This window comes from Bombus vosnesenskii, unplaced genomic scaffold, assembly GCF_011952255.1.
Source record: "Bombus vosnesenskii isolate JDL3184/JDL3185 unplaced genomic scaffold, Bvos_JDL3184-5_v1.1 scf7180000013295, whole genome shotgun sequence".
NCBI lineage: Eukaryota > Metazoa > Arthropoda > Insecta > Hymenoptera > Apidae > Bombus > Bombus vosnesenskii.
Genome location: NW_022882946.1, coordinates 5,088,266 through 5,109,291, shown reverse-complemented (window position 1 = coordinate 5,109,291; position 21,026 = coordinate 5,088,266). Strand labels below are relative to the sequence as shown.

Sequence of the window (21,026 nt, the reverse complement as noted above, 5' to 3'; positions counted from 1 at the left end):
CCACGTTGCACAATGGAACGATCTAGGGGGAAAACTTTTTTCGGGTAACGCAAGCACGGCCTTTTCCACCGATTTTCAGTGGGTCTGTGGTCCCCTGGCTTTTCACGTGATCCATCGCTGAAAAGACAAATCAAAACGAAACGAAAATCAGAAACCAAGGGAAAACCACGACTTCGAGCGCGATCAACAAAAGAAGAAACTGTTATTCGTCTCTCTGGCCAGACGTATAAATAAACTGGAAGTTCGAGCATGCGCGATCGATCTCGTTTTACCTTGCTCGATTTCCCCGATCTCCTAAGGTTTTCGCGGACAAACGAGTCGTCGCTACGTACGAACACGCGGAGGAATGCTTCCGCCACGAGATCAAAGCTCATCGAACGGTATCGATAATCGTGTTGCAAGTGGAATCAACGAAACTAAGAGCAAGTCGCGCTTCTCTCGGAATAATCTTTCGATTATTGATCGATCGGTAAAGTTTGACCCGACCATGGTCGATAGCCGAATATATTAGCGTTTTTATTCTTTTCCAAAACGTTTCTCGCCAGCTGTAACAGCGAAAGATAGAGGGAGAAAAGAGAGTGAGAGAGAGAGAGAGAGAAGAGGAGAAAGAAAGGTGAACGACGAGAGAAGAGAAGATCGGTGGATTCGAAAGGAGGAAAAGATCGCGAAAGGAAAAAAGACAGCGAGTCCAGAGAGGAACACGAGGAGGAGAGTGAGAAAAAGCGAATGTCATTGCCGTAATCTTCGGACGTTGACTTCCTCCTGGCTCGTCCCTCCTTCCTCTTGGTCGCAAGCCCCTTCCCAACCACCTCACCCCCTCCCAGTTCGTTTTCTTTGTCCTCTCGTTCTCACCTGTGCGTTCCTCCTCGCGATTCTCTACCTGCTCTCTCGCTTCCTCTTTCCTCCCCTTCACCTTTCCGCGCTACCTCTCTCTCGCTCTCACGTCTCTTCGCTTCTTCGTTCCTTCTCACTCTTTCGCCCTTTTTCTCTTTAACCGTGGCTCGTTACGCCAGCTCGTGAGTCTCAAATATTTTCGTAACGATTCGCGCGTAAAGTCCTCGTCGAAAGATTTTAATAAACACGAACGAAGAAAGTATGTACGTACACAGGTAGATGGTGGATTAGAACAGATGTTACATCCGTGGCGGGAATAGGATTCGGTAAAAAATCCAAGCCAGACGATTAACCCGCTCTCTAGTTTCACCGGTTTTTAATCGGAGACGAATTTTCAAACGATCGCTGAATTAACATATCAACCGGTATATCGCTCAATCGCAGCCGCTTTCTGCTTGCAATTATTAAATAATAAATCAAGAGACTGTTAATCTTAGTCGAAGTGCAATGATATTTTACGCGTATTTGCTCTTGCTACATGTAAGATCGGTTTGCACAACTTGGTTGGAAATGTAGAAACGAAACGTTGAAAATCTATGCATAGAAATGTATTTTTAGTTTGCACGGACATAATGCTTCTATCGCGTTAAAGTTGCGTTCATCCGTGCAGAAATAATTGCGTGATTATCAGATTATTGCGTGAAAAATATTTGGAAATAAGATAACGAGTCAGATGCTTCTTCCGAGTTAAAGAACAGGCCAGGTGTCTGAAATTTCTGATCGAAGCTGGTCGTACGATCGATGTATCGTTGCATTTGTATTCCATTTAACTCTTTCCTGCTCTATTTCGTATATCCAGGATATTGTACCGCAACGAGTTACTAACTCGACGATAAATGTATTTTCACTGGTCCTAATTTTAACGCGTTATATCCTCTTATCTTATAGAAACATCAAGCAAACGTGTTTCTACTGTTCGTAATTCGAAGGAAAAAATGTCTTCACGATCCAAAAGCATCCGACTTTAAAAGGATTAACGCGTAAGTACCTCGAGCCTCGAATAATTTAATACTCGATTCCTTCCCTACGACCGAATTCTTTCGTTGTAACTTTCTCTAGAAATAAGTAGAGAAGAAAGACTGTTCAATTGTCCTAAGATGCTATCCGAGATGCTTTCAAACGCAAAACTCAATCCATATCACTCGACTAGGGTCGTCCACTCGTCTGTGCCCACTCAACCGAATCAACGCCCAAAAACATCTCATTGACAGGGCGAATCGGAATTACGACTGCTTCGAGCCTCGTGCTTAGTTGCCCTCGTACTTGAAGAATCGGCTTTTTCACGAGGTGGAACGACGCGCGTCTTGCAAAGGACGAAATCACGGTCGAGTACGGGGCACCAGGCTATGATTTAAAGTCTCGCGGTGTATGCACGAGAGAGGCATACGCGCCGCGGGATATACATTACCCGCGGTATAATCCGTCGCGAATGATTTATAAATCGAGTGAATCACGATTTGGCACGAAGCAAAAACGGTAATCGCGAATTAGCATTTGCATCAAAGGGTTGCCAGAGGTGGAGAGGCCGGGGGGATAGGGAGGATAAATAAGGGGGTGAAAGGGCGAAGGGAGAGGAGAGGTAGGGGCAAAGAGGGAGAGAGAGAGAGAGAGAGAGACGGTTAAGAAGGAAGGAGGGCGGGCGCACACACGGCAAAAGCCCTTGTCCGACAAATCGGTCGCGTAAAGGCGCGCTTTGAAGAGAGAGAAGGCTGGTCCGAATGGCGGTTTCGCGGCCTCGCAGACGGTCATTTGTCTCCTGCAACGCCTGCCTCGGTTCCGCGTTCCATCTGCGTCACAAGTCAGTGCGTTCACCTTGCCTCGAGTTATCAAAATCGGATCCGATGCGATAGCCCCGTGCACACGCGTATTCTTGGATCTCGATAGCACCACGTGCTCTTTACCGATGCGAAAAACCGAACTAAATTGATTTTCAATTTTCCTCCTTGTTCTCTTTCTTTTGCGCAGTTTTATCGTCAGTCTCTTTTTCTTTCAAATCTCTCTCTCTCTCTCATTCTCTCTCACTTTTGTTTTTCCTCTTCAACCGTCTTTGAAGCTATCTTTACCGTCCTTTCGTCGTTTAATAAATATCAGTGTGCTATAACTAGTTTGCCTATATAGTTGGCTATAGGCTGTATAGCAGCTTATAAGATGCAAATATGCGAGAGATTCCTTTCCCCGATTTAAATACCCCTCCCCACCCCCGTCGAGTTACAGCCGCGATCAAGAAAGGGAATTCAAGCGTGACGTAATCTGGCCAAGGTGGATTTAGGTAGCCGAGTTTCCTGGAGCTTTTTGTCCGATTCGTAACACTGTTGCGCAAGAGTCGTATATCGATTAAAAAGTTCGCCACGGAACGGAGGTGTTTGCGTTTAGAAGCGTTCAAACGACTAATATTATCGTTATATATAATTTATATAATACTTCTTTAACTTTATTTCATTATCTTATTGTTAACTTTATCACCCGTAAAAGACCCTCTACACGATCGATATACATCGTCGATACAATATTGCGAACCTTCGATGTTGACAATAATATCGATCGTTCGAACGCTCCTGGAGAAATCACCGAGTAAGAGAAACGATTTAACCGATCACGTAAGAGCCGACGAAACTCGCGTAACTCTTCTTCGGACATAACGACGATCTCGTCGATTATTCGTTCCCGATTGCATCGTTTTAGGAAAGATTATTATCTATTTATTGTACTCTTCTCTTTTGTACCTTTTCATCGTTAATTGTGTTCTAGCGATTAAGAAAGGGTTGCGCGCGACGTCGAAAATTTTCTCACTCGACGAGAGACAACCGACAGGGACTGAAAACACAATGCGGCTTTTGCAACTTCCTCGGCAATTATCCGAGCGCGGCGCATGCGATTCGTACGAAAATAAAAGGGAAGAGGCGCGAGAGCCACGCTCGACGAGTTTTACCTGCACGAGACGATGCAGAATACACGCTGGCATCCAGCACGCGCGTTTTCCTCTGCGATCGCGCTTCCCTGCGCGGTATTAAACGGCGAGGAGGTTCTAAGCGTCCTTGTCCTTCCAGGATAACAGGACGATGCCACCGCGGTAAGGAGAAGTACCACGACGCGACGCCAGAAATCGCGGACCGTGACTGGTTTCGCCTAAAGCCTCGTTCACACCTCGCGCAAATAGTCTACTCGCGTGTTTTCTTCGTCAGCCAAAGCAGAAAGACAAGGAGAAACTTCCTCTATCCGCATCGATTCGTGGAAAATCCAACGATTTCTTGCTCCATCGAGACTCTTTCCTGGTTCCTCCTCGGAAAACGATTTAGATAATCGCGTCCTTCGTAGAGGACACAGAATTCATCGGACGATCGTCGAAATCGCGATCACCGGGCTCGAACGGTCGTGTCCACTTGGATCAACTCGGTCCAGCACACTGAACGTCACTCAATCTCCGTAATGATCCTCTTTCACTGGGATCATTGTCCGTGCGCGTGCAACCGCGGAACAACAACAACAGTGGCAGCAACGACGTTAACCCGCGAGAAAAAGACGAAGACGACGAATACGACGATGACGAACGACGGTTCGACGATGGTGACGTCGAACGTCGTCACCGACGCGATTTACTCGGAAACTCGATCGACCTGTTGCGTCGTACCGATGTCGCGACTATATCGACGACGATCGGCAAGTGTCTTCCAGTCAGCGACTGTACGAGCGACAACAACCACGGGGAACGTACGCAGCGCGCGAAAAATATCGGAAAATCTGTGCCGATATTCGCGAAACGGAAGGTACCGTGGCGGGGGATGGAGAACGCGGCGATCGAAAAAGGGGATGGAACCGGGCAAATAGCCGCGAGCTGCCCTGTTACGATCACGTGCGTTTGTCACGAGTCGCGGTGGTGTATACGGAGCCGACTCGCTCGCTCTCGTGCGAGTGCCGAGAGCGAGTTCTCTCTGTATGTTTCCCCGTGCTCTGTCTTCGTCTCCGCGAACCGACTCTCTCTCCTTCTCGCTCGCTTACCTTCCACGCTTTCCACCTCTCTCTCTCTCTCCCGATCTGACCGACCTGACGCTCCTCTATTTTCCTTCCAACGCGTCTATCTTTCTCGCTCGGTCGTACACGACCAGCGTTTCCCATCTTTGTCGCGAAGCTACGCTGTACGACGCCCTTTCTCGCTCTATCGCGCGAGAGAGAGTCTTACCTGTGAGGTAAGTAAAACCAGCGTTCCGTCGTACGTGTTACGGCATTGCGCGACTCGCCCGACTCGTAGCCCCACGCTCTGCCATTACGCGGGGTTCCGCGGCTCGCTATGGTGGGGAGGGGAGAGCGCGAGCGAGCAAGCGAGCGAGCCAGCGAGCTAGCGAGGCAAGGGGAGGGGGGTGGAGGAGCGATGACGAGTAAAAGGGTGGAGGAGGAGGTGATGGTGAAGGTGGTGGTACAAAGCGAAGGAAGAGGTGGTAACGATGGTAATGCAACAGGGGGTGGCGACGGGGCAGAGGGAGCAGTAGCAGGGCGAGAAGGAGAGGGGCAGATAACCAACTAACGAGGGAAAGAGACTCGCGTACAGGGAAAAGGGAGAAAGAATGACTACGAATGAGAAAGAGAAAGAGAAGGGAAGAAAAGGACGGAGAAAGGAGAATTAAGCGACTGGGTCGGAGGTGAGTTCTGGAAATGGTGGTAGGGGCTGTGGTATCGAGGGGGGTTCGAGGAGGTTAGGTGCACCAGAAGAGGGGAGAGGAGAAGGCGAAGTTGGAGGTGAGCCCTGTCGTTCGGATCGTACCGGTGGGGGTAGCGTGGATCGAGGCACGCTTGACGACGAGAGGGGAGAGGGTAATCCGTAGAAGCTGGGTGGGGGATGCGAGTGGACCAACTGGGTTCGCCAGCAACCCGCGGTTCATTGACCGAGAAGTGCCGGGAGAGCCGAACGGTCGGCCGTGTTCGACCCGCTGCTAAAACAGAATTTGTACCGGCACTTTATGCGGCTCGTCTAAGTACGCGAGTCGCGTGAAACCGACGAGGATGGACGGAACATGGACGCGGTGGAGCAGACAGCTACGGAACGGGCGAGGGGGGTGAGGGTGAAACGCGAGATAAGGAGAAGGAGACTGGGAAAGATTTCGCGATGCGCCAGCCTCGGAGGGAGATTCTCGATCGTCCGTTGAGAGAAGACGGAGAACGCGGCGGTTCGGCAAACGGGGTTGCAAGAATTTCGGCGAAGAAGGATGGGGGAGAAGGGTGGGCGAGAACGAGCGAGGGAAGCGGAGTGGGGCGGTGTGCGGCGCGAACGAGCGTAAGCTGTTGCGCTCCCGAATTCTGACGATTCAATTAGGCAAGTGCACTCTGCAGCTCGAGAGGAACCGCGACAACGTTTCCTGGTATCCCGATTTGATTTTAATCGTGCCGCACAGCGACCACCCCTCCGATACGCGGTGCCGCGCACCTACCGCGTTATGCATTCTCGTTAGGCGAACCGATGGCACCGTGCGTCGAAAGTAATCACGCCGACGTTACGATTAAGCGAATTAACGCGCGGCTCGTCGAGTTACGTTCGTTTCGTGGTTAACGTGGCAACTGCCGCCAGTGCGGCTCTTTAAGTCGCCTAGAGACGCATTTTGCGCCAGGATGCGATTTACGTCGACGACGTTCCGCGGAACAACAACCGGAATAGATAGAGGCGTGAAATAATAGATCGAAGACAGCAGCGCACCCTCGACACCGCGAACTCTATTATCATCGGTCAAATCGTAAGACTATGAGAGAGATGCGCGTTTACTCGCGATACGAGGCAAAAGTTTTCGCATACGCGTCTCCTTGTCGCTCGTTGCGTCCGCGTTTTGCAACCGATTGACTTTAGAGATCGATCGATCTACGATACGGCCATTAGATCGATGTTATCGTGTTTGCCCAACGTGGAAACGCTGGCATATCGATGCGAACGATCGAGTTAGGCGATGATCGGTTCGATGACTTATCTTCTCATTGCCTGGCTACGCGACGATCATCGTGCGTTTCCTGATCGAACCCGCGATCCTGCATCCAAGAAAATGGCCGCCGGTTGAACGACGACCGACAACATTTACGAAAAAGGGATGAAGTCCCCGTGTAAGTAAGTCTGTCGACTGCCGGTGACCACACGGCCGCACACTTGTCGGGAAAGGAGATGCGCAACTCGGTGTAATGAACCTGGGAAACCGGTTACATCCGCGCGTGTATATATACAGATCGGTTCGGGCTGTACTTACGTTACATTACGCGAGCTGCTGCTACTCGCGATCGAACTATTGCATTGCAAGGGATCGAGCAATCGAACTGCCTGAAACATTCCTCGTCAGCTTTATATAGAGGAATCTCGATAAGTATTTTTACGGATACGGTTCATACGGAAGGCCATCTTCGCGTAAACGGTATCGGATTAAACGAACGTAAGTGGATGCGGAGTATATGAATGCTTTTTATCAGCCACGACAAACGTCAGAGTATAAGGCATAGTACAGGTGTCTACGCGAAGCTAAAGAGCATATTTTTGCTGAAAGAGATAGAAACAATTATTGCGCGATATTTACCGGCGTACGATAAATTAGATCAGTCAGGTGTGAAAGATCGAACGGCACGGATTATTTCCGTACTTATCAGTAGCATACATAGATCGAGGATAAGTATAGTTAGTATAGTAGCTATAGTTAGTATAGCATCGATATATTTTGGAAACACGTTTTCCAAAGGTCGAAGCGTGTGACGAAAGTTTTGTTCGTAACTTCGATGCGGCTTACATTGACGAAGCGAATGCATAAATAAATTTGAAAACACAACCAGTCGATACCAGATCTCTACAAAAGTTCGTTCGTTTCATTTTGGCAAACGGCTATCTTCGGAAAAGAGAAAGAGCTCGCGACTGAAAAACGCGACGCTTTTTATACTTCGACTGTTTTTACCCGGGCACAACATTTATTTCCCGGATACGGTGCCTGCATTCTCACGACGACCACCGAAGGCACGGTAATGCAACGGCACATCCGGCTAGCTCGCTAAATCTATTTTATTCATATTCAATTACCCTGTCGTACTGTGTGCGCGAACCGAAAATAAATTCACCGCAAATCTCTCGCAACGACTAGAGGTGGGATAACTATTGCCGAACGATCGCAAAAACGTAAACGAAATTCGATGGCCGCTTTTCTCAATATAGAATCCCAGGTTATCCAGACACGAACACTTAGATTCCAAAATAACTCTCTAAACACTCGAGGATCGCAAAGATAAGGTATGACAACACACGTTCGTTTGATCCTCTTAGAAATCAAATTGATCCTACTCTATCTTGTATCGATTCCTTAATTTCATCGCGCAAATATACCGTTAACGCACAATTTTCATTTTCACGATTTAATTTCACGAGCTCGTTCGTCGCAAGAAGGTGAACGAAACACGAATAATGGTAAAAATTCTGCGATAAATTTGAGAAAAGTAGTTCAACTCATGGAACATTGAAGACAATTTAAAAATCCAATACCTCGTCAATCGTTCGTGCATCTCCAAAACTGTCTCTTCGTTAAATTTCGATGCAGCTCTCTTGAGAAATATTTACATCGAAGATACCGGTTTCGAAAATATTAGGTATCTTAATCTTAACTCGTTCATTTCTTCCACGAAATTTCTTTGCACAAAAGTGCACCTGTCATCTACCGCTAAAAGCCTTACGCCTTTCAATCGAACAGGTTGACTATCTTTTTAACCATGTTACATTAAAGTACGCTCCTTTAACCGTCAAGTACCATCAAAGCGAAGAAAATTGCATTTATCATACCTTCCTATCATACCTTCCTATCATACCTTCATTATTTACATATACATACACGCAATATCCCCTTTACTGCAAATAAGGACATCGGATTAAAATTCCCATAATCGCAATCGTAAATTTTCGGCCTGCATTTCCGTTCGCCAAGGACGATTCCTCGAACGAACGATGTTTCATTGTCAAGTGGAAATCTGTAGAGAGGATAGTTTGCTGAAGCTGGCGTGGCAAAAGGCAGTCCTGCGAGAGAAGAAAAAAAAAATGCGGCGATTCAATTATCGCGGGGCGAAACGGCGAGAGCGGAACTTCCGGTCGCCGGCATCTTCCGGCTCGGCGTAAACCGTTCCGGCATAAAAGGAAGGATAAAGAAAGGGGTGGCGAGGTGCAGGTGAATGCAAGGAGTGGGAAGAAAGCTCCGGAGGAAGGCTACGTGTCGGTACGAGGGAGTTGAAACGGTGAGCGCGGGATAGAGTTTGGGGGTTTAACGCGAGAAGTAGCGTAGCTAGGATGGCAGAAGAGGTAGGTGGAGGAGGTAAGAGAGAGGAATGGGGAGGTTGAAGAAAACACATAATAGGGTGGGGCGCTTTGCTGCCGCTTTTGAATCGATCCAACGCCGGCTACAGCTGGAATCTCATCCCACACCGGTTCGGTCAGCGGTTCTCATTCTTTACCCCCATTTCACCCCTCTTAACGCCGCGACAAAGATTATCGCGGGTATATGGAAGGACAGAGGCTGCGATTGGATTTAGATTAACATCGGCTTTAAAACTGTCGGCCGAGGACCAAACTGCCTTCGACGATAAAACTGGGTCGTGGGTCGACCAGCTCGTATCAGACACGTACGTGTCAAGCACGGATGAACGAGCTTTGAGTACACTTGTTAGCCCGGTCCGCTCAAATACGCGGCCGGTTATTAATTCGTCGTTGTCCTATCACGAGCCCCGGTTTCGAGTAGGCCGAACGATAAATCAAAATTGCACTTTGCAATTGGCGAGCGTTATTAGCTGACGGGCTGCCACTACGGAGGATCGCGTTTTATCGATCGTCTCGTCGATTAACTCGCCAACGATCGACTAATTCCCTGTTACCGCCGTTCTTCCTCGTTCGATCTCGTATACGTTGGTCCGTGGCAGGCGACAAGTTTATCAGAAGCTAAAACCAGTGCCGATTCCTCGCGTTCCAGGCAAAACGAAACCGAGCATGCGATTTTTGTTCTCGACGCGGCTGAATTAACTTCGATCGAGGAATCCTGTTCTACAAGCGTCTTATGGAGCAACTAGACGTTATACGAATGTCGTTAATTAGCTCGCGAGTTCCAAAAGCTGATATAATATCGGAAGAATTCCAAGCAGAAATGTGCCGCGTGTTCCGATAGAAATTTTGATCAAGGTAACTCGTTCTAAGAATGGAAATTATGCCAAAATTACCTCAGCCGCGATCTGCACTCGTCAACTTCGTACATCGAAAAGTACGGAAAACCGATGATATTGCGAATACTGTTTTTTGAATTCATCTCAGAATACACCATCACTCGTTACATCCTTCTGCAATAAACGAACTCGTAGAAACAAGTGGTCTGCTTTTTGAGAGCCAAAGATTAGCCGCTCGATGAAACTAAGAAATTCAAGCAAAAAGTGGAATTGATCGATTTGTCCTCTGAGAAGCTGAAATATCTTTCTTTCTCGTATACGTGCTCACTGACTTATAAGGCAAACTTCCAAAGTTTCTTATTTCTGGCCTTAAGCTAAAAAGCATCCCGTTTCATCAAGACCACGAGCAATAACGCGATAAACGCGTTTTAAATAATTTCCTCCTCTCTCTCTCTAAACAAACTCACTTTAAAAAATGCTAACAAAAGACGAAGCTTCCCCTTTTCACCGGTCACAATAAGTTCGCCGCAAGTCGGCGTTCATTTAGCGAGGCCAGCTTCGCGTGCTCACGGAGAAATAACCGGTGGCTTAAATTGGACCAGCGAGGCCTCAAGATCATTTATAATAAAGACTCACCGTTGTTGTTGCGCAGGATGGAAGCAGGACTCGTTGCCTCGAGAGGGCTGCTGGGCTCTTCCGTGCTCGGCTCCCTCTTCACGCTGAAATGGAAACATCTATTATGTATTCAATCGAACAGGGTGTAGAGAACGGATAGAAGGGATGAAATCGGCCGAAAGTAGTCCAAGATCGACGCGAAACAGAGAAAGAAAGTGCTAGGAACAGGGTCGTTTAGGTTCCTCTCCGGGTCGTTCTGTTCGCGAATTCGCTTCTTCCTTATCGTACACACGAGATTGTGTTTGCGCGCAGAGGGGTGGTTCTTTGACTATGGCCCTGACTCCATCCGAGCAATCAGGATTGACCTAGTTTTTAGTTCAATTTGCGCGGCGAACGTGCGTTTCCCTTAAGCCAGCCGAAATGAAAATGGACCAGCAGGGGAAAAAATCGAAGATGGATGGGTCCACAGGGGCCAATTGCACGGATCGGAACGATAGTCGTTGTAAGAGAAATATCGCGTAATTGTAAGCGATTTTTAAAGAACCACGAAGTCTGTTCGTAACTAAAGGTAAGGTATTCTAATTACGAGATAATTGAAATAGGAATGATTGAACGTAAATCTAGATGAAGTTTTGTAAAGAAAAAACCAGTAATGTTTATAGAATATCGTACGGCATTGTAAAATTAACGTTACAACGATGAAATGTTCAACTTGAAAATGTTCAAGAGATCAACGAAAATACGTGCTTAGTTCTAAAACCAAGTAAGAAGACAATGTTGGGATTGGTTGATAGCGTGTCAGAATTTCAAAATTGTTTTCTTGTAGAAAATGAAAATGCGATTCATCGCGTGACGATATTAGGGGTATTGATACGTTTCGTGAGTTCGCTATATCTTAAATGTGGACGAATGCGTGACGTTTGCATATTTAAGTAGAAAAAATACTTATGCTGTGAATCTCCGATACAGAAAACTATTGGAAGCTCGCTAATACGAAAGATTCTATTACGTTAACCAAATGAAAGAACCTTACTACTATGATAAAGATTGACATCGAGTCAATCGTTGAAAAGAAAAAATATGCAAATACGAAAAGCAGATTGGAAAATAAAAATGGCACGGGATACGATCCACTAATTATACGTACATCCTACATTTTTCAGTATATGTTTGAACATGTTTGAATAATATAGAGAACGTTGGTTATTATCGTTGCTCCTTCCTAGCCGATGATACCCTGTTTAATATCTGTTTATATAGGATATATCGCAATTATTTTGACCTCGCTTCACTGTTGGCAAAATAGACACAAGATGACGATTGAGAAATGATAAGGACAGCCCCAGGGAGCTTGATGTAAATCTAAATATAACGTGCATATATAACGTACGAATGCTCGTCTAATTAGCGTACAGTTACATTTAATTGCTACTCTTTCACGATACGATACGTGTCGAAAATAGCTTTCGCTTCGATTGTAACGCTAAATAACGCTAGAAAGCCAATTGCACGCTACAACAAGATAAAGCGTGAGAAATGAAAACTTTTCACGCCCATCTATTTTCAAGCGTGACTGTTACATCTCTATATTCTCTAATTTCACACAAACACGAGCTCCATCGATCCTACACCAACCAAAGATGCAACGATTAATAAAATCCTCTGTCAACCGGTTAAACGTTTCATTTTTCGTTAACCCAGAAAGCTTACATGGCTGGATCGTATTAAAGTTTGATAGGATTTTGTCACCCGCGATTGCAACAACGATACAACGTAAACGGACACGATAAGAAATTATATCGGAAGCTAATACGGTCAGCTGTCATGTTCCGCGAGGCACCGACACCGACTCGTCGCGATTCGACAGGTTGGAAAACTCTTCGCGCAAATATTTTCCCCGCCAACGTCTTTGATGCTCCTTCAAAGAGGATCCCGAGTTCATCAATAACCGATAGATCTAAGAGGATGGATCGACACCCCCGGAGAGGCGTTTGGAAAGGGGAAGCCGCTTCTCCTCTATGAATAGATCTCCTATTTCGGAAGCCGAAGAGTACGTGTTATCGAGCGGCGACCAATAGCCCGCGACCGCTTTGAGCCGCGACGATGATGACAGAAACCATACGCTACATTGGTGTAGGTGCTACACCACTATTCCGAGTGTCGTCGATAATAATTACTCGCCGAGTTCGAGTGAAACGAAGTGGGTCGGCCGAAAATATCTGTACCTAAAAGGTGGTCAATCACGCGTGATCCGAACCGCGAATGCGACCAGCGATCGAAGATATGAAATATAGAAGATCGGGATTGGAAATTATTTAAGCGATTTTTAATTAATTAATCGAGTATTCGAGAATAAACTATTGAAATATTCGTAGAGGTATCGGGTATCTTTGCCGTGGTTGCTTTTGAAGTTGGAACATACACGTTGCGAATCTTTCATCGAATAATTTTGAATGTTGAATATACGAGGTAATTACCGAGTAACAAGACAGGAACGAATGTGCGAAGGAAAGCAGACGATGCATGTACTAAGACGTTTTATCAACTATATAGCGTATTTAAAGCGGATTTAACAGACGAAGTAGAATGTTTGGACAAAGAAAAGTCGATAGAAGCTTTGGCAAAAATAGAATCTCCTTGGAAAGTAACAAGAAGATTGGGACATAACATCGATCATCGTAGAAATATTGAAAACGGATACCGCGTGAAAGCTTTATTACACTTGCAAGCAAGATTCCATTTTCGATACTGAAATAATAATTATAAAACATAGAACATTTACGACACGATTAAATTTTCACGATTAGCAAGTGGTAAGCGAGTATGCAAGAGAATATCATAAGAAGGAAGAATGAAAAAGTAATTAATAGCTCAGATATTATCTTCATAAGTTTAAACATCATCGAGTTACCAAATTTAAATATACGCGCAAATAAGAGTAATGAGATCTTCATAAACATTTGATTGCTGGTCAAAGATATCAGACTCTATAGGTAACTGATACGGATATCAAAGCGACAAAGAGCGTAATTCATCCTAAAAAAAAGCAACTACCATTGCGAACGAGTAGGGCTCTTATTTCTAATTTAGCGGAAAAACAGCATCGTTGTATTTGTTTGGAAGTTACTTTGAAACAAGTAGAATAAACAACATTATACGTAATGGCGGTTAGCTATGCTTTTCGTACTTAATTTTCCATTATGCAGAATTAATGCTCTCCATTCCATAATGTCATTCTAAATCGATTTTTAATACCATCCGACCACGTTTGAAGTTGATTTTGTTATCATCTTATTCCGGTGCGTCAGTTCGAATTAAAACCGGAAGAACGTCGATCTTTTATAACAGTCGTTCGTAACAATATCCTTGTCCGTGACAAAAGATAAACAATATCGATTATTAATATTATTAATATTCTAAAACTACCGAATTCAATCGAAGGATTATACTGCGAGTTACTTCTCGCACGCCCTACAGTAGCTCTTTTAAATAATTTATCTAAGACATCTTTTCTGTATTCTGTACGAAGATCGTAGGATATGAGCGCGGTAGTTAATTTTAAGATCCAACACGCTATTAATCGTATGGGAATCGCAGGAGGCAAACGTAACAGTACATTTCTGTTGATTTTTCAATTTGATATCACTTTACAGAACCGAACAGGATAGTCTTGATACGACATCATTGAAAACGAAAAGAAACCTGTTAGTTCCAAAGATGTAAATTTTTTAAAGTTAGCCGATAAGTTCGCGAAATTTGGTACAAGTTAATTGTATTTTAATCTTATGACGAACGATCTGTTGCAAATTTTAAAGAGAATGAGAGAACACGTGGTTGACTCTTGAAAAAAAAAAAAGACAAAGGAAGTACAAGTTTGGTAACGTAGGATTGATTAACAACATATTGAATTGCCAAACTGCTTCGCTGCGAAAAAATTATCGTATTGTTCCCATCTGTATCGTGTGCGTAATCTGAAATGAATGAACTCTGAAAAGGACGTACTGTGCTGAACTTTCAACGCTTTAAGTATCAGATATGTTCTTAGCCGGTTACAAAATTTAGTTTAGGTGGATATATCACCTGTTTTTAGAATATCTTTAAACCCAAGAAATGACTAAGTTAAAATCAAGAAATACGAATTTATCATGTTTTGTCCGCGCGTGGATTTATAAATTACAAATTTAATTTTGTTCCAACTAGCAGAAATTTTTAAATAAATTTCTAACCGAAGATCCATTGTAAAACCTTGCTATACAGTTTTGTTCTTTTTTCTTTTTTTCCTTTTTGTGTGTGTGTGTGTGTGTGTGTGTGGAATTAAGGAGCGCGAGAATAAGCAGAGCATCGTGTATGAATGATTTCAGCGAGTAAATCATAACAAAAGCGCATAATGAACAGTTACTGCACTTGGCAAACGAGAAAGTGTAAAAATAAAGAATCTCTCGTAAGTTCTCCGCTTAGATGCATAGTTAACGGTAATTATTTGTGCCGAAAGTATGCGCGTAAGGAAAAAAAGAAGTTAGCAACACCGTAAACACACTCGACTTGGTCGGAGAGAACTTTCATTTTGAAATAAGGATTGTATGATGAGCGAGCGTAGATGGCACAAAAAGATATGTAAATGGTTTTCGTATAGCGAAAAATAAAAGAATGCTTCAGAAGCAGGTTGGTAATTCAGAAAAGATATCCCGGAAATGAATATCGCTACACGAGGAAGTCTATGCTTTTATAATTAGCTCATGCGTGTATATGTTGTTTGCATGATGCTCGTAGAATATTTTCTTCTTCAATATTCGATACATTACGTATAGGAATATATGGAGTATGGAAAAGCGTGAAAAGAAAATTTTGCTATTTTTTTCTTTTAAGTAATCCAATGACTAACTAACTAAATAATACTAAATAATACTAACTAAACTAAATAATACAACTAACACTAATATATTGATTCTGGATTTTCGAATGATGCATATATAATGTTAAATAATTGCTAATAAGCTAATGCTTGTAGCAATGATCCTACGTTATACGTATAATATAACACTGAACATCAACTTTTGGGTGGTATATATTGAGCAGACCAAGCTCGATAGTGTATAAAAATAACGAAAAAATAACAGAAATTGAGTACTAGCTTTAATGAAACATTTTTCCTGCCCGTTCATATGACACGGTTATTATTATAAAGAGAAATGGCGAATAATGACAACTAAGTAATGAACACGCAGAACGTGGATATTGCGCGTGAAAAAATAATGAACAACGTTCATGCGCTCATTGATCCAGTCGCGAAGAAGTATTAACACATTGTAACGAACGTTTCGACTTCCGTTTCCCCCGGTTGTGCCACAGAAACGTTGGAACGATAAGGAACGCGTAATTTTTATTTCGAAACTCGCTTGCCCGATCTCTCTTTCGTTCCGAGGGACACAATGTATTCAATTAAATTTCTTTATTCACGCACTGTAAACCACGAACAAGGTTTAACGCTTGCAGAGACCTTCCCCGACATTTGCGTTTTTAAAAACAATGACTAAAAGACGAGGAAATCGACTTGCCAGCCGCTGCAAAAAACGTATTTAAAATTAAATGGAACGTTCATTTCCGCGAAGCTTTTCTCCTATAACTCGCATCTCGTCAAAACTGGTTATTTTGCAAACGCGTAATAACAACGATTAATTTTATGAATAAATGAACGGCAATTAATTTCACGATGGAAAGAAAACAACGAAAGAGAAGCTCGTTAAATTGAACTACGTTGATTCGAAATATTGGAAAACATATTTTATAAATAAATTTTATAAATAATTAAATTTTATAATATATGAAATTAATATACTATATAACGTATATACTATATAACATATAGACTAACTGTACATATATATTCTCTAAATAAGGAAATATCGGTTATAAATAAATTCAAATATGTAAATTTTTATTCAAATGTCAAATATACAAGTATTGATTAAATTTTAAGTTCGTAAAATGAATATCGTTTCTCAACAACGAAGTTTAGAGTTTATAATAAAAAAATAATTTCATGACGCAACGAGAAGATAGCTAAAATGACACGCTATAAAGTCATCACAATTATAAACTATCCTACGATCAAATTGAATTCTCACTGTCAGTTAGTTATAAATGACCACAACAGTACAGTTAGCGTTAGATTTCGTTATAGGGTTACTTAATTTTAATAACCTCAATTCGAATTCAAATTCTGTATCTTACGCGATAAATGTCGTACATGGATTTTATCGCGTAAAATGGAAAATTCGAATTAAGATAAGGTATTCTAATTAAATAACTTAACTATGTAGGTATATCATATATCATGTAATGATATGCATAGTTAACACATTGATACCAATTGAATGATACCAACGATATCAATTGAAGGTTAAGTTAATAGAATGATACCAATTGAAGGTTAGGTTATTATATAGCAGGATAATGATAAAGACTATGTCAAATAAGTTATGCTGCAAACAAGAAAACCATAGAAGTTTTCTTCGTTTATAGTAGTAAAAATTCATATATAGAATATCGTGAACGTAAATACGAATTCGGTAATTCAGAAAAAAATCAGTCAGCAGGTCTTGGTCGTTTACATTTTTAAACCGGCTGGATAAGAAAACAAGGCTGAATGCTGAGAACGAGACGTGATGCTCTTAAAGTTTGCATTATTAAATGATACCTGTACAATTGCATTCAGTTCCAAAAACATGAACACGATAACAAAACACGACTCTATCATCTTTCCCAAGGGAGCACTTTAGAAGATCATGCACACATTCAAAAAGTTTCGCCCGCTTTGTCACGTTACGCGACTGTACAATAGGAAAAACGTAACGACTTCAGAAGCAAAAATCTTTCATGATGCACAAAGCGTTATCTTCTTATACACTAAGTAATGCACACAGTCTGTTCTGAATAATAATAAAATTCATCAAAGTATAAATATTAATCCGATTCTTTCAAATAGATATTGCCGCCATTATGATGAACGCTTCCCGATATAATTGAGGAATTGAAATGGTAAACGATATAGACGTTAGAAATAGAAATTTAAAGAATAAACAAGAAATATTAGTCGAAATTGATACCTAGTTTCCACTGAAATATTACTTTTTATTTTTTCATTACTTGTATCGTTTATTATTTCAGTTGTACCAACACTCTTATTTTTAAACCTATGTACATGTATATATGTATATCTTCCTCGAAGTTTATTTCAAATAGACCAACAAATAACGTAATATACATTATACGCTTTATACAACGAACGAAACAGTATTTCATATTAAAGAAATTGTAAAAATAGTTTTTGTATTCGGTAACAACTGTTGAACAACTCTGAAATAGTTGTTATATATGTATAGTCCTGTATTGGTATGCGATCGTTCAAATGGTGTGCAGCCTAACCTTAAGAAACATAAAACTCTGAATCCTTACCTGATGAAAGTCGAATCTGCCGCAGGGCTGGAGGGTCTTGGTGAGGAACTTGCAGTGGACGCGGTATTGGTTTCTTCCACGTCCATCATCATTCATACCGACAATGACGGATCAATGCGAACGTTGGAAATTAACAGGGTATTATGTTAACGAGATCAACGAGATTGGAATCAGAAGGGATATCGTACGGAAGGTGAAAATTTTTGTCGGGCCCGCCAGTCTCTGAACGTTTGATCTCACGGGGGCAGAAACCATAAAGTCGGGGAACTTGACAAAGGGGTTGGGGGTTGGTTTCATGCGCCCGTCCACGAGCGCGGACTTACGGAAAACAACTGACAAACGATGTTACCCCCACCGTGAACAACCACTATCCGACGCCTGCAACCCTGCGCCACGGACACCTGCCGCGTAGGAACACTATCATTGCGCAGGCGCCGCGCCGTCAAAGAATTCTTGAATTTTTATAAAATTAACAAAATAATAAGAATTAAAAAAAAACACATATAACGGTTCGTTTATAATCTAAGTTTTCAATAAAAAAATGTTTGTTTGATATTATTAACATCATACAGAACTTATTAAGTTATAAAGTATTACAAAAACATAAAAACATACATATACATATGTATATTGAAGAGACGATAGAAATGCGATTAGTTTCATTTAAAAATGGTTTATTAGGTTTTTCTTAAATGTCTAAAACAATCTTTTCTCTTGTTGAGTAATAATGTCGAGCAAAAGTTTCTCCAACGAGCAATGGAAAAATCAGAGATGCATCTGCACAAATCTTAAATATTGTTACTTTAACTGGTTTTACATTCATTCAAACCCTTGTTCCATGAAATAGCTTCATCTGAATGAGCACCACTATCACTACCACCAAATTTTGAAGATGTATTTATAAATACACCATATTTAGCATTATTTCTCTGGTATATAAATTATTTTAATTCAATTTGTTATCAAGTTTATTTCTATTTACACATTCTTTATTACCTTGAAATTTGCATTTCATATATGATAATATTTTAACAACACTACCTCCGATGATAATCATGCCACTGTTTATTGCTTTCACAGTCATTGTATTTAATTGCCTAAGATTTGTGAAGTAATCAACATAATATACAATAAGTAACATACAATATATTTAATATCATTGTATTATATATTTGTTATATTTCTTGTTTGCAATATTTATAAAATCTATATTTATTTAATAAATAAATTAAATTATATATATAAATTCTAAACTTTATTTTACAAGTTCAAATCTGAGATTATGTCTATAATTAAACCTGGATTCCTATAGAAGTGAAGATTGCCATCTGACAAAGTGGGGCTGAACACCAGAATTAAATTATTTTTTTCAGCACCATAATATATTAAATCTTCGTTATTAATTTCTACACCTAGTCTTGCTATTACTTTAGATGGTGTTCAAATCATATCCTAAAAGTTCATAAATATTTAAATGCTTAATTTTCTAAACAAATGTTCAGCTCTCTTTTATTAAATCATACCTTCTCTTCCTGTTCAGCCAACATTGTATCTAATGTAAGCATAATCCAATCTTCAAATAGACAGTAATTGCCATTAGGTATTAACATTCCTGTTCTATTAATACCATGTTGCCTAAGACTTTCTTTTTCTAATCATAAATGAAAATCTTCTATATGTATATCTTAATACTAAGCATTTTATTAAATTTTCTTCCATAACACCTGCTATAGACTGCATTATGATACATTCAACCTGTAACATAAGTATATATTTAAATTGTCAATAATATTAAAAATTATTAAATATTTTAATGAATCATTTTATATTGTACAAGAAAAATTATACTTTATATCTTGAATTTCACATGAATCTATATTTAATGTATATATTCTTCTAAAAATATTATATATGAAGATATTTTCAATAAACTTATTTTCTTCTAATTTACCACTTTGATCATCTTCAAAAGGAATGTTTCTAGTCCGTTTCTAGTCACTACTAGTCCAAAATTTTTTGCTCAAAAATCAGAATTCTTATATGTCTATGATAAAACATTATAGGAAATTCCTTAATTCCAGTCATATTCTAAAACATGCTGATATCATTTAATATTTTAATCATATGAAATTGTTAACTACTTTCTAAAGTTTGATTTTCTTATATTTTATGAAGAATCTACACAATCTTTCACACGATAGGTGTTTCAACTAGGATAGGAGAGCTATGATACAGCACTTTCTACAATTGTTGGGTCTTCATGTGTTATTCATTTTTATATGAAATTTGTTATATTTTTAAATTATATATATAATGCTTTTCATTGAATGCTTCTTATACATACATATATATACAATGCTTACAAGGAAACATAACCTAACATGAAAATATGATTCTTAATACAATTTCCCTATACATACTAAAAATGTATTGCTATATGTAACTGCGAAATTTATTATTACATGATTCTGATTAATAAGTGGAGTCGCTAATTGCAAACTATACTGTAAATTATAATCTGGTGTAGGCAAACAACGTACATAAATAGTAATTGATAGTAGATAGTATGTATGTATTTAGCTACAGTCAGACAGGTAAGTAGCGTTGTGTAGAACATGAATTCAAAAGAACAACTAGTTGTTTCAACGTTTAAAATTATTTCTTCTCTATATATATTTTTAGTGTATTTTACAAGTTAGTATGACGTCATATTGCTTTTATCTGTCATTTAACTGATCCGCAACACGCGTCACAATGGTCTGCACCATGTCTACACAGATCATCATTGAACTGAACTTCGCCGAAAATTAGTTTATACATATGTACTAGCTCTAGCACAACCGACCGCGTCATGGCGCGCTGGAGAGAAAATGATAACCTAAAACAGATCTAATTCCATAGTCATGATTCAAAATCCCGCC

The 21,026-nt window shown here is 41.0% G+C and overlaps 2 protein-coding genes across 2 annotated transcripts in view; both read right to left on the bottom strand.

The window, feature by feature from the left end:
• Positions 1 to 18,463, bottom strand: part of LOC117233116 (ecdysone-induced protein 78C) — a 140,150-nt gene extending 121,687 nt beyond the window's left edge. The window contains exons 1-2 of the mRNA XM_033493090.1: positions 18,106 to 18,463; positions 10,672 to 10,754 (exon numbers count right to left, since the gene is read on the bottom strand). Of these exons, the coding sequence (XP_033348981.1) occupies positions 10,672 to 10,754; positions 18,106 to 18,197 (175 nt within the window). The 5' untranslated portion in view covers positions 18,198 to 18,463. The remainder of the gene's footprint in view (positions 1 to 10,671; positions 10,755 to 18,105) is intronic.
• Positions 18,464 to 18,729: 266 nt separating this feature from the next.
• On the bottom strand, positions 18,730 to 19,869 carry LOC117233121 (deoxyhypusine synthase-like). Its single transcript, XM_033493109.1, is given in 3 exon segments — positions 18,730 to 19,557; positions 19,629 to 19,745; positions 19,747 to 19,869. Coding segments are annotated over 3 exon segments (432 nt in total). The 3' UTR covers positions 18,730 to 19,365.
• Between the last annotated feature and the right edge of the window lie 1,157 nt (positions 19,870 to 21,026).